This window comes from Emys orbicularis, chromosome 4, assembly GCF_028017835.1.
Source record: "Emys orbicularis isolate rEmyOrb1 chromosome 4, rEmyOrb1.hap1, whole genome shotgun sequence".
NCBI lineage: Eukaryota > Metazoa > Chordata > Testudines > Emydidae > Emys > Emys orbicularis.
The window spans coordinates 151,603,283-151,617,158 of NC_088686.1; the positions used below are offsets into that span (position 1 = coordinate 151,603,283).

Below are 13,876 nucleotides of genomic sequence, written 5' to 3' on the forward strand. Positions count from 1 at the left end.
CCCCCCTTCTACCGCTTCCCCCCACCCCCACGTCTGCTGGAGTGTTTTAGTTCCCTCTTGATACCAAATAGTCTGGGCCTGTGGCCAGCAGGGAAGAAGTAAAACTGACATCTCTCTCCAAGACGTATGGTCCGGCCCATTGGTGACACTTCAGCTGTCGGGTCCAGGGGGGAGCTGGTGACAGGGGACCAGGGAGTGCTCAGGGTGGGGGCCCTGGGCTGGGACACAGGGCCAGCCTTAGGGGGGTGATGAGGGCGACTGCCGAGAGCGCAGCAGTCAGAGGGGCGCCATGTGCAGCGCAGAGGTGGTGCTGCCAGCAGGCAGGGGAACACCCAGAGCAGTGACAGTGGGGAGCGCCATGCATGGGTGGAGTTTGGGGGAGCCTGGGGGGCACTGACCCCCCAAACTCGCAGAGATGACACATGGGAGTGACACCCAGATTTTTCCCAGCTTCCTTCCCATGGAGAAACATTTGTGTGTGTGTGGGGGGGGAGCAGTGATGAACGCTGTGCCTGTTGTTGCTGCTCCCCCCCAAAAAAATATTCCTCTGGGCCCCCCTAAGGGGCAGGGGGTGGGAAATGAGCAGCAATGCCAGGTGCTCCTTGCGTTCAGGTCAGTGTCCCCACATGGGCGCAGGAGGGGTTGGGAGAGAAGGGGAACAGGAGGGGTTGGGGGAGAAGGGTCATAGGGGAATTCAGGGGTTGGGGGAGAAGGGCCATAGGGGAATTCAGGGGTTGGGGGAGAAGGGGAACAGGAGGGGTTGGGGGAGAAGGGCCATAGGGGAATTCAGGGGTTGGGGGAGAAGGGGCACAGGAGGGGTTGGGGGAGAAGGGGCACAGGGGAATTCAGGGGTTGGGAGAGGAGGGGTTGGGGGAGAAGGGGAACAGGAGGGGAATTCAGGGATTTGGGGAGAAGGGGTGCAGGAGGGGTTGGGGAGAAGGGCTGTAGGGGAATTCAGGGGTTGGGAGAGAAGGGGCGCAGGAGGGGTTGGGGGAGAAGGGGAACAGGAGGGGAATTCAGGGGTTGGGGGAGAAGGGGTGCAGGAGGGGTTAGGGGAGAAGGGCCATAGGAAGGGAGTGCAGGGGTTAAGGAAGAAGGGGGCACAGGAGAGGTTAGGGGCAAAGGGATTATTCATTATTATTGTGTATTTTACAAATAATTTCAGACGTGTCTCAGATTAGATGACTGAAATGAAGCTCAGTTTGATCAGTGACTGCATCCTCTCAGCTTTTCTGCACGAGCACAAGATGGGTCCATCTCCCCCTCCATCCGCCTGGGTTCTCTCTTTCCCTTCTTTTGCTCTTAGGTTTTTGCATGCTCCCATCAGCAGGAGCCAAAGATTTGATCCTGAAACCTTTACTCTGCAAGGAGTCCTTACACACACACACACACACACACACACACACACTCAATCCCATTGAACTCGTGAAGGTTGCCGGATCTGTCCCCAGCTCCTGCTGGAGCTCGGCAGTTCAGAGTTTTGGAGCAGCACTATATCTGTGTTGATTTGTCTGCAAACATTTTGATGTTTTGCAGCTGCCATGAGGAATAAAGAACGATTCAAGGTTCTACCACACAGTCTTTGTAACCCGAAGTAAAAAGGGGCCTGTCTGTCACTTCCTGGCTAGGCTGTTCTAATGCCTGAGGTTTCGTAGTTTCGTAGGCTGAGCCCCAGTACCTGTTGTGAGAGAGAGAGCATTTTTTCTTGCTGATTCTGAGACGACACTGCAGATGCGTAATGTTAAAGCTAGAATGCATGGGTCTGCGTATGAGGAATTGCCCTACAAATTAATTCCTTAATAAAGATCATTTCTTCAGAATAAGCACTGGAATCAACTTGTGCAATATTGATTAACCTAATCAAATGATTATTTTTGTAAAGACAATTTGTCTGCTATTAAACAGTATGTCAAAGTCCAAAATGTATACCCCTCATGCCATGGTTTTTGCACTAGTTTCCATATTTTGATTATTGCTTTTTATTTTATAGCTAACATAGAAGTTGCTAAATGGTTGCTAAATTATACAATTATAGCAACAAAAGCCTGGTGAAGGAAGCGCTGTGTGTTCTCTATTGTGTTTGACTGGTTATTGTGAATATGGTTTTTTTAAGCCTTAATCTCTTGAGACTCCAATTCCACAGCTCAGGATAGTGGAAATTCCTGTAGTAGCTGATGCAGTGTCCACCCTCTTTTACTGGAACGTGTGAACGTGCGCACTTCTGTTTTAGATGACTTGGCTTTCAATGACAAATACACAAACAATGGGTAAAATAGGTCTTTGGCCTGGTTGTTTTGTTTTTTAAATATTAACTCTGCAATAACAGCCCAGCAAGAAGGAAAGCCCATCTCTGAACGATCCTTTCTCATTTCGTATTAAACCCGCTGGACAGAGCAGACATGAGACAAGCTCTAGGAAGTGGCATCTTTTACGATGTATAGGAAGCTCTGTTGTTCTGGATAGTATTTTGAATTTGATTTCCCCCCGGCCCCCGCCTCCAAATCACATGATGTGATATAGTGTGATAACTTTCTTGTAACTTAGCCGTTCTCTGTTTTTTTGCCTTCAGAACTGGGCAGCCAGAGACAGCGGCTGCTGGTCGGGTACCCAGCTCTGATGGCAGTGCCACCACTAGCAGCAGCATAGGTGCCAACTTTCCCCGGTGCCGGTGGGTGCTCGTGCCCCCCCCGGCCCTGCCCCGACTCCACCATTTCCCCACCCCTGCCCCACCCCCCTTCCAACCCCTTCCCCAAAGTCCCTACCCCAACTCTGCCCCCTCCCTGCCCCTATTGGACCCCTTCCACAAATCCCTGGCCCCTCCTCCCCCCTCCCTCCCAACGCTTGCTGCACAAATCAGCTGTTTAGCAGCGCAAGCGCTGGGAGCCAGAGGGGGAAAAGCGGGCACGCGGTGCGCCCAGGGGAGGAGGCAGAGGCAGAGCGGAGGCGGAGGTGAGCTGGGACGGGGGGGGGGAGCTGCCGGTGGGTGCTAAGCTCCCACCAATTTTTCCCTGTGGGTGCTCCAGCCCCGGAGCACCGACAAAGTTGGCGCCTATGAGCAGCAGGGCAGAAGAAAGGACGGCAATACATCATACACCGGGCCACCCTTACTTCTCTGCTGCTGCTGGCAGCGGTGCTGCCCTCAGAGCTGGGGGCCCGGCCAGCAGCCGCTGCTCTCCAGCTGCCCAACCAGGGCTTAATTTGTGCCAGGCTGGGCCCCAGCACCTCTTTCAATACAAATTAAGCACTGGGAGGGAGACAGTGGGGGCCAGGGGTGATTGGGGGGGGATCCTGGGGAGCCCAGGGCACCCAAGGGGGCCAAGGGCAACGGTGGGTGCCCATGCAGGCCAGGGGCACCAAAATACAAGTTTGCCCAGTGTGCCATTTTCTCTAAGCCCAGTCCTGCCTTTGGGACTGGGAGTAACCTGAATATTGCTGTGATCTTTGGTGTACGGGACCATCTATCACCCAGGCAACCTTGCCTAGGTGACGGGCTAGAGCAGCTTAGCCAAGGGGCCTGTCTGTCACTCCCTGGCTAGGCTGTTCTAATCCCTGAGGTTTCGTGGTTGGTGAATCGAAGTCTCAAACTCCCAGGCAATTTGAGGTTTTTGTCCTTCCCCTTAACGGCCTGCCCGGAGGTTGGTACTCACTCTGCAGCCGTCGCAGGACAGCTTGACAACAGCCACCCCCCACCTCTGCTAGGACACAGCCCCAGGAGTGTCGGGCTTGAAACATGAGTGAGGTCTCTGCGCCAGTTTCCAGGCCTGACCAGCACTGAGACCCGTATGTGACACACACACACACACACACACACCCCCCGAGATCCCCTGCAATTGAGATGTGACTGCACCTCTCCCACTCCCATGCAGTCCCCATTCCCCGCTGGCCAGAGCCACAACTGCATCCCCTGCTCTACCGAATCCCCCAGAGACCTCGGGCACTGAGACACGGCCAGGTCCCCTGGGCTCTCGCAGCCCCACACCCTGCAGCACAGAGCCGCGGCTGTATCCCCCTTCCACAGCAGGTCACTGGAGTCTGAGACGTCCCGTGGCTCCAGGCCCCTGCTCGTCTGCAGTGCGAGGGGTGCCCAGGCGACCTGGGGCAGGAGAACCCCCCTCACCAAGCCGGGTCCCCCAGCTCTCCGCCCCTCTCTGAGCCCGGCTGCGTTCTGCCCTGGGCCAGGGCTCACCTGTTCTCGCCCCAGCCCCCATCACAACACAAGCTTCTCCAGCCGTGCCTCCCGCCCCGCATCTCATCCTCCCTGTCCCCTGCAGCGCCATCCGGCTCTGCCCCATTTATCTCCCTCTGTCGCAAGTGCTGGCAGCTCCAATAAGTCCCTGGCAGGGCCGGCGCGTATCGAGCGCTGAGATGAGCAGGTGTGAAAGGAGGCGCCCCGGCCCTGACAGCAGCTTGGCAGGGGGAAGATGGATGAGGGCCGTGGAGGTCCTGAGCCTGGGGGCTGTGCACTGCCAGAGCGGGGGAGGGGGAATTATGGCTGTTGGTGCTGCTTAGTGGGACAGCAGGGAGCATGGGGGGGTGAGCACTGGAGCAGGCCTCAGATTGGGCACGGGGGTGAGGGGGCTGTTGGCCTGGCTGAGCCTCTGGAGCAGGGGGAGGGAGCTGGGAGCTGGGCTCCCGCAGCAGAGTCTGTCTGTGCAATGGCTGGGCCGGCTGCCTGGCCTGGTGACACCGGCCCGTGGGGCAGGGTGAGGGGGGAGCAGTGACATCTGTTGTGATAACTGGGCCCCTTTATGCCCCCCAGCACATGGGCAGTGCCCGCTGGCTGTCCCTCTGTGCCCACAGGGTGTGTGCAGTGCCCACCAGCCGCACAGGGCGCAGTCAGTTCGGGAGCTGCCAGCCAGAGAACAGGGCGTGTCCGTACTCCGTCCCCAGGCTAACCAGCCCCTTCAGCAGCCCCAGTGTCTGCAGTACAGACCCCGTGGGGGCTCTGGGAGCAGCCCAGGGATCCAGGGTGGGCTCCTACTGGGCTGGGGCATCAGGCTGTGACGCACCCTGCCACGGCCAAACGGAGCCAGGGACACCTGGGAGCCTCCGGCCGGCCCTGGCCCCCAGCCACTTCTGCAATGGCCAGTAGCCATCTGGGGCTGGGGCTCCAGCCAGGCCTGCATGAGGCAGCATCCCCCACCGTCCCAGTTGAGGGGCAGGATGAATCACAGGTGGCTCCCTCAGTGTCCAGTGTGACGCCCCAGCTCGTGAGTGGCCGAGTACCGCTGCCGCCGGCGCGTGGGCAGAATCCCCCGCTGTGCCCGTCCAGTGCCTTGGCCAGATCCTTTGGTCACCTCTCCCTTGTCCCGCCCCACCTGATTGCCGGTCTCACGCTCCTTTGGCCTCTGTCTAATGCGTTACCTAGGGAGGTGGCGGAATCTCCTTCCTTACAGGTTTTTAAGGCCCAGCTTGACAAAGCCCTGGCTGGGATGATTTAGTTGGGATTAGGTCCTTCCTGCTTTGAGCAGGGGGTGGGACTAGATGACCTCCTGAGGTCCCTTCCAACCCTGATATTCTATGATTCTAATAAGCATCTGGCTCCGCCAGCCGAGCCAACGCCACCTTTAGCACCAGGGCTCTGATCCTGCGACCAGGTCTAACAGCCGGATGGTGCCACAAGCTTGCCAAACCGCGGCTCACGAGCAGTAAAAGTGTGGCACCCCGCTGCAGTGCAGGATCCCCGAGGTTCCCCCCTCCGCATTCTCTGCCAAGTAAACTGCAGGGAGGGGGGAACCTCGGGGATCCTGCACTGCAGCGGGGTGGTGGGGCTAGGGGTTTCTACCAGAGACGACTGGTACCTGCTGAGAGTGGGGGGAGCACAATTTAAAGGTTCCCCCCCACACACACACACACACTCAACTCAACAGCTGCTGCCCTGGGGGAGGCAGAGAAGCGGGGATGGGCCTCTGATTTCAGATTCGCAGCTTCTCCTGGTTGTCTGGCCCAGACCTGCCAACAGGGGGCAGAACCCACACAGCACGGAGGGGCGGGGGGTTGCGTGCTGGAGGGGCACCATTTACAGTGTTGATGTGGTGACATTTGAGAGCAAGCTGGTATTCAGCATAAACAGGGAATCGTCTAAGCTCCAGGACAGAGTCCGTAAGTAGCACCAGACCAGCGTGAGCTTCAAGCTTAACAGCTGTTAGCGACAGTGCTCAGAGCCCTTCACAAAGCAGAGCGCAGCACTCGCCTCGTTTTACAGATGGGGAAACCGAGTCATGGAGCGGGAAAGTGATTGCGGCCGGCTGGCGACAGAGCTGGGAACAGCCCATTCCAGTTCTCCAGCCACTAGGCCCTGTCCTCTGATGTCCCCCGGATACTTGGGTGGGGTTTTGCTTCTGAGTGGGATGGAAGATGCAGCTGTTAGCGGGGCCAGCTGAAGATTTGTGGCGGTGGCTGAGTGCTGCGCAGTGCGTGACACAAGGAGGGACGTCCCGGGATTTTAATGGTTGGGGGTGGACGTGGGTGTAACTGACACAAGGGAGCGTTTGCACTGGAGTGTCGTTGCTTTGTAACACACGGCACTGTGCAGTCCTGGGGATCAGTATTGACCCAGCCACCCTGTTTGGCTTGATTTCTGTTAGTTCATTGGCTTTAGGAACTGAGATCTGCCCGTGTAACTTCTTGGGCTGCGGGACGACGTGCCATCGAATAGTTACGAGTGTCAGAAATGCCAACCTTGCCAAATAACGGCTGATTATAAAACGGCTTTTAGGAAAAAGTCTGACGAACGGTGGGCAAATGTCCCAGGGGTTTTATTTAATTCATCCTTTGGCTGCTGGGAGACCAGAGGGGGATCAACAGAGCCGGGAAAGGAGGAGCAGGAAGAGCTAGGGAGACTGCCATGGGGGCTGAGGTGGGAAGGGGAGGCCAGTGCTAGCCCAGCAGGGGGCAGCAGGCCGGGATCGAGGGGCGGCACAGCTGAGTGGAAGGGAGTCCAGATCTAGGATAGCAGGGTGCAGTGGGTCAGAACTAAGGGGCAAGGGCTGAGTTGTGTGGTTGGGAGGCCAGGACTGGGGTAGCAGGGGAGTGGGTCACGGCAGAGAGAGTCGAACGCACTCTGCCCCTTCCACTGGGCCTGCTCCTGCTCCCGGCAATGCCGGCTCAGTCAGAACAGCCACTGGCATGGTTACCCTGGGCCCGCTCGCCGCGTGGGGCTAGGGAACAGGCAGTCCCTCACCATCCCTCCCACCTCAGGCCGGGGAGCCGGCTGGTCCGCTCATGGCTGGGTTCGTGTCCCGTGCTCTGGGGCTGTGCAAGGAAGAATTCATTCAGGTCTGAGCGGCCAAGCTAAGCCCTACCCCCAGCAGGGAGGTCAGCGCCCCTCCGGCTCGGGGGATATTGGCTGAGTCCAGCCCGTGCTCCAGGGCAGCTGCCCCCAGTGCCCCGCTTGTGGTCTGCTCATCAATAGCTGACGGCGGAGCTGCTGCCCAGGGCGGGAGGGGGGGGGGATTTCTCGGCTCCTCTCGCCCTGAGCCGGCCAGTGCCCCCCAAGGAGCTGCTCAGCGCTGCGCTGCGCCGCGCTGGGTGAATCTCCGCCCCCCGAGCAGGAGAATAAAATCGCCAGGTCCAGCCCGGAGGCTTCAGAAACTGAGTTACAGCCACACTGGGCCGGGGAGACGGGCTCTGGCCAGGGAGCCGGCGCGACGCCCGCTGCACCGATGGCAGGTAAATCCGGCCGGGAACCCTTCGCTGACGTTTCCCGTTGGCCCATTTACCTCCCCGCCTCCAATCCCCCAGCAGCCTCGCGCCCCCATCCCCACTCCGCCTGGCTGTGGCATTTCGCACCTGTCCAGCCTACAGTGAGTTACAGGGCGTCGAGGGACTCGGCTACAAATGGTGGGTGGGCAGGGGGAGACGCAGGGGGGATGGGTGTGAGGGGAGAGGGCACATAGGACCCCGGCTCCAGCGATCTGAGCACTGCAGTGTGTGGCTGGGGTCAGGGTCAGGCCCTGCCCTCTCGGTCGCTAGCTAAGCTCGAGAGCCTGTTGAGCACAAGAGACCCACGTTCCTAACCCCTGCAACCGCTCTCAGGGCCTCGGTACAGCATTTAGGGGTCGCTGTGCCGTGAGGAGCGCCCAGGGTTATGCCAAGGTGGCCTCTGTGTAGAGCAGATTGGCTGGGTGGTCAGCGTCCCTCCCCCCACTCGGACAGGGCGTGGGAATCGTTACAGCTCATAGAATTTACTGACAGCGTGTACTGAACACAGGTACATGCTACATACCTGTACAAAGCGTGTGCATGCGGGGGGGGGGGCGAGCAGAGGGAGCTGGTGGGTTAGAGCGGAGCAGGGGGGCTGGGAGCCAGGACTCCTGGGTTCTATTCCCCTGATGAAGGAACTGGTGATCTCTGGCCTGGCTGGGGCCAGTGTGTAGGGCTGGCTAAGATACCAGCTGGGTGTGAGCAGGAGGCCAAGCTGCCAGGATAGCAGGTTGATGGGGTGCCCAGTGCCCTGGCTTGGGGCCTGCGGGAGCAGCCCTGGCTAATGCCTCTCCGTGATGCTAAAGTCCAAACACCAGCCGAGCAGGGGTCGCCCGGCTCCAGAAGCCGGAGCTCAGTGCCCGGTTACTGACTGCCTGGGGAGAGCAGCAGGGGATGGGGTCTCAGGAAGGAACAAGCGTCCCTGGGAAAGGGGATTTTGCTACAGAGAGGGGCTTGGTGTGAGAGTGATGGGGGGGGCCTGAGGCTCCCTGAAAGGGGGATCAGGGTGATGAGAGGTGCTGGAGCATCAGAGCTATGAAGCCCTTGGAGCAGTAACGATGCCGGAAATGATGCTGATGGTCAGTGAGTGCAGTGGGGGCCCCTCCCGTGCATGAGGCACTTTGCAAACCCAGCTGGATGTGGGGGTTGGATCAGCAGAGCTTTATGGAAAGAGCCCAGGGCTGGGCTCGTGGAGGGCTGCGGATTGGTACTGAGGGGCACTGGCACAGCTGTTGGGGGTGGAAGCCCAGAGCTGGGATAGCAGGGGGCTGCTGGGCAGGACTCGAGGGAGCCCAGGGCTGGGATAGCTGTGGGCTGTGGGGTGGGACTGGGGGAGAACCCAGGGCCAGGATAACAGGGGGCTGTGGGTCGGGGCTGGGGGGAGCTCAGGGCCGGGATAGCAGGGCACTGTGGGTCGGAGGTGGGGGGGGCTCAGGGCTGGGATAGCAGGGGGCTGCGGGTCAGGCGCTGGTGGGGGGAGCTCATGGCTGGGATAATGGGGCTGCGGGTCGGGGGTGGGGGAGCTCAGGGCTGGGATAGCAGGGGGCTGCGGGTCGGGGGTGGGGGGAGCTCAGGGCCGGGATAGCAGGGGGCTGCAGGTGGGGGGGGGGGGGCTCAGGGCCGGGATAGCAGGGGGCTGCGGGTCGGAGGTGGGGGGGGGCTCAGGGCTGGGATAGCAGGGGGCTGCGGGTCAGGCGCTGGTGGGGGGAGCTCATGGCTGGGATAATGGGGCTGCGGGTCGGGGGTGGGGGAGCTCAGGGCTGGGATAGCAGGGGGCTGCGGGTCAGGGGGGGCTCAGGGCTGGGATAGCAGGGGGCTGCGGGTCGGGGGTGGGGGGAGCTCAGGGCCGGGATAGCAGGGGGCTGCAGGTGGGGGGGGCTCAGGGCCGGGATAGCAGGGGGCTGCGGGTCGGAGGTGGGGGGGGGGCTCAGGGCTGGGATAGCAGGGGGCTGCGGGTCGGGCGCTGGTGGGGGGAGCTCAGGGCTGGGATAACGGGGCTGCGGGTCAAGGGTGGGGAGCTCAGGGCCGGGATAGCAGGGGGCTGCAGGTGGGGGGGGGGGCTCAGGGCCGGGATAGCAGGGGGCTGCGGGTCGGAGGTGGGGGGGGGCTCAGGGCTGGGATAGCAGGGGGCTGCGGGTCGGGCGCTGGTGGGGGGAGCTCAGGGCTGGGATAACGGGGCTGCGGGTCAGGGGTGGGGAGCTCAGGGCCGGGATAACAGGGGGCTGCGGGGCGAGGGTGGGGGAGCTCAGGGCCGGGATAGCAGGGGGCTGCGGGTCGGGATTGAGGGGCAGCATCGAGGGTCTCAAGGGGCACTGCCATTTCCCCAGCTCGCAGGTGCTTTGGGACACACCAGAACATGCCTCGGCTGGTGTCTGTGTCCATGTCCCAGCCCCCCGATGCCCATAGCCACAGGGGCTTGGCACTGATCCTCTCCCCTCCTTTGCCAGCATTCCTCACAGCCAATCTGAGTGTCCTGACGTCAGACGGGGGCCCCTTCGCCTCTGCTCCCGAGTGGGGCAGCCCCGTGGGGGCTCCCTGCCTGCTGGGGCCCCCGCCAGCCTGCGTCAGGTTCGGTGTCCCTGCTGGGGAGGGGGCCGCGGGGCTCGGGGACGGCGTCCAGCCGGCCAGGAAGAACCAGCACGTGTCCAACGTGTCCGTGCAGCTGGAGATGCGGAGCTTGTGGGAGGAATTCAACAGCCTGGGCACCGAGATGATTGTCACCAAAGCAGGGAGGTAGGTGGGCATTGTTCAGGCAGGGCAGCACAGGGACCCCCATGTACCCCCTACATTACAGCCCCTGGCAGGGGCCATGCCACCCCCAAAAACTACCCCTATGGCAGGAGCTGTGCCCCCATGTCCCAGCCTGGTGTTCTGTGCGACCCTGTCCTGGCTCCATGCAAGGGGATCTGGTGCCATCCCCACCCTCCTGGGAGTCTGATCTGGCCCCTTGCTGCACCAGGCAACGTGGCTCATTCCCGATCAGAAAAGCCGCTCCCCCAGCGCTAGGGGCTGGCAGCTGGTGCCACATGTCACGGCTGCCCAGGGTCCAGCCCTGCAGCCCTTGGAGATATGGGGGAAGTGGGTGGAACAAGGACTGCCAGGAGCCTGGCCGGTGACAGGAGCCAGCACTCCCTGCCTGGTTTGTCTGGGCACCAGGGGGCTGGGCACAGAAGGGGCACCGGGACAGATGGTGGATGCCAATGGGGTTGGGTGTCTTGGGGCTGCGGAGGTGCTGGGCCTATTGAGAGGGGGCTGTGAGGATGGCAGTCGGGGTGGAGTCTGCCCCCCCCCCCATGCCTGGTCTTCCAGCTGCTCCGTCCCAGTCTGATATTACAGGGACCATGAGCTGCTGCTGCAGCGTGATGTTCCCGGGGGGGGGGGGGGGGGGCTGCTGGGCAGCTCTGCCCACCCCCCACCAGCAGCGCTGCCCCTCCCACTTAGTGCTTCAAATGCATCTGCCCCCCACTACCCTCCCACCGCCTCCTACTTCCCCCCCGGCTCTCCCCTCTGGCCCCTGCCCTCAGCCCCCCCACTCCCACTCATTCTCCTGCTCCTGTGTTGGTTCATGTTGCCCCACACTCATGCTCACGCCCACCGTGTCCAGGCTGCTACACGCCCCAGTCCGTGGGCACCTGCCCCCTTTACCCCAGCCCCCGTGTGTCACCCTGCTGGGCCCCTTGAGCGGGGAAGAGGGCTGAGACAGGGCAACCGCAGCGCCCCGTGTGACCAACGCCCCCAGCCCCTCCCCTGTGACTGGCAGCCCCAGCCCCCCACATGCGACAGGTTGACCCCCAACTCTCTGTGTGACCAGGGACCCCGGCGCCCCCCACTCCGTGACCTAAACCCCAGCCTCTCCCCCTGTGACCAATGTCACCAGGTCCTGTGCGATAGGGAGACCCCAGCGCCCCATGCCTTCCCCTCTCCTCTCCCACAGGAGGATGTTCCCCACCTTCCAGGTGAAGCTCTCGGGGCTGGACCCGCTGGCCGACTACGTGCTGCTCATGGACTTCGTGCCCCTGGACGACAAGCGATACAGGTGGGGGGGATACACGTGGGGGGGACACAGCTCCTGCCCAGCCCCCCCCACCAGATCCTTGAGCAGAGCAGCCTGTGGGGGAGGGGGCAGCCCTGTGCTGGGCGTGGTGCCCATAGATCTGGCAGCTGTGCCCACCCCCACCTGCCTCCTGTACTCTGGCTGCCCCAGCCATGGCCTGTGTGGGCCTCCCAGCTCCACTCCTCCTGCCTCCCCCCACTGCTCAGTCGCATGCCCCCACTCACCACTGTCTCCCCCCTCCCCCCCGAGCAGGATCCCGTCCCCCATGGAAATGTCCTAGAGCTCTGGGAACCGGCCCCCCATGGCCTCTATAGGGGGCGGGAGGAACCTCTGGGACCCAGACAGCCCTCGTCAATGCATGAGGCCTCCACCTGTGGGGGGGACGGACCCCCGGAGCTGGTGCCCCCAGTGCTCAGGCCCTGCTTCTCCCTGCAGATATGCCTTCCACAGCTCCTCGTGGCTGGTGGCTGGCAGAGCGGATCCGGCTGCGCCCGGCCGAGTCCACTTCCACCCCGACTCGCCCGCCAAGGGGGGCCAGTGGATGAGGCAGATCGTCTCCTTCGACAAGCTCAAACTCACCAACAACCTGCTGGACGACAACGGCCACGTGAGGCACCGTGCCACACCTGGGCAGCGGGCACACCGTGGGGGGCGGGGGGGAGGGGACAGTCCCTGAAGGCCAGAGACCGCCCAGCTGCAGCATTATCTGGCAGAACAGGAACACCCCCCGCACTCACATGGGTCCCCCTCACCTTCCGAAAAAAGTTAAGCAATGGCTGGTTGAATGGGGCAGGGGGCCTTTCCCCTCTAGGGGGCGCTGCCTCTGATCCAAGGCCACGGCACGGGACTGGTTGGCTCACAGGGTGGGGAATGGGCACAGGGCCATTTCCCTCTAGGGCGCCACTGCCGGATCCAATCCAGCCCCGGGGCTGCCTGGCTCAGGGGGGCAGGGATATGGCACCGTTGGCAGGGGCAGGAGGCTGCTGAGATACCATGCACGGGACGTGGCCCTACAGAGTGGAGGATGGGGGGTGGGACAGGGTGCCATGGGCCGTGAGGGTCGGGGCAAGGTGGGCTGTTGGACTGGAGTGGGGTGTGTGTGTGCAGAGCTATGCCGTAGGGTGAAGGAGGGGGTGGGATATGTTGCCATGGGCAGTGGCTGTCCCGGTGCCCATCTCAAGCATGGCTCTTCTCTGGCACCCGCAGATCATCCTGAACTCCATGCACCGGTACCAGCCCCGCTTCCATGTGGTGTACGTGGACCCGCGCCGGGACAGCGAGCGCTTCGCCCACGAGAACTTCAAATCCTTCACCTTCGCGGAGACCCAGTTCATGGCGGTGACGGCCTACCAGAACCACCGGGTGTGTGTGAGGCCCAGAAACCGGTCCCACCCTACAGCGCACTGAGCCAGCCCTCCCTGGGCCCCAGGGCTGGACATTATAGTCCCCCTTCCTGTGATCCCTGCTCACAGGAGTCCCTCCCCCCCACACCATCTTTGGGCCACAGCGCCCCCTGCGGGGCAGGGCAGGGCTACGCAGTGCAGGCTCCGCTCCCTCCCTGGGGTCACAGCGCCCCCTGCTGGGTGGTGGCCTCAGGGCTGATTTCATGCAGGGGATGCAGCGTCTCTCTGCAGGATTCCTGTCCCACTGCGCCGAGGGAGCAGCTGATCTGGGCAGGTGTCCCCGAGCTGCTGCCAGCCCGCTGGGGTGGGAGGTGGGGGGTCTCCGGGGCTGGTTTTGGAGGGCTGCTTCCCTCACCCTTCTCTCTCTCTCTGCAGATCACACAGCTGAAAATCGCCAGTAACCCCTTTGCCAAGGGGTTCCGGGACTGTGAGCCAGACGACTGGTAACTGCCCCTCCAGCACCCTCCCCACCCGGCGGGAGATGGGAGCACTGGTGACTCCCCTCCCCCCACAGGGTCCCACTGTCCTAACTACTGGGGGGGGGGTCTCCCTCCCACCCAAGGGCTCATCCACTTGGCAGCCCCTCACACACGCAGCCCCTCCCCCCCGTCCCGTCCCAAGAGAAGAGGGGAAGAGCAGCCAAGAGGGGCAAGTGATGGCACAAGGCGGAGGGGCCCACTATCACCTCCCCAGCAGCTCCCCCCCCAGCTATGTA

At 62.1% G+C, this 13,876-nt stretch overlaps 1 protein-coding gene across 1 annotated transcript; it reads left to right on the plus strand.

Annotated features, from left to right (window-relative positions):
* The first annotated feature begins 4,421 nt into the window (after window positions 1-4,421).
* On the plus strand, window positions 4,422-13,608 carry TBX10 (T-box transcription factor 10). The gene is made up of 6 exons (XM_065403439.1): window positions 4,422-4,646; window positions 10,325-10,437; window positions 11,639-11,740; window positions 12,194-12,365; window positions 12,965-13,120; window positions 13,537-13,608. Exons 1-6 carry the CDS (start codon window positions 4,422-4,424, stop codon window positions 13,606-13,608), a joined length of 840 nt encoding a protein of 279 aa, XP_065259511.1.
* Window positions 13,609-13,876: the final 268 nt, after the last annotated feature.

What these genes read in the sequence shown, in the direction of transcription:
- TBX10 (XM_065403439.1), top strand. Translation starts at nt 4,422, where the DNA reads ATGGATGAGGGCCGTGGAGGTCCTGAGCCTGGGGGCTGTGCACTGCCA. An exon ending in GGGCTCCCGCAGCAGAGTCT is followed by an intron (nt 4,647 to 10,324) that starts GTCTGTGCAATG and finishes GACGGCGTCCAG; the next exon opens with CCGGCCAGGAAGAACCAGCA. An exon ending in ATTGTCACCAAAGCAGGGAG is followed by an intron (nt 10,438 to 11,638) that starts GTAGGTGGGCAT and finishes CCTCTCCCACAG; the next exon opens with GAGGATGTTCCCCACCTTCC.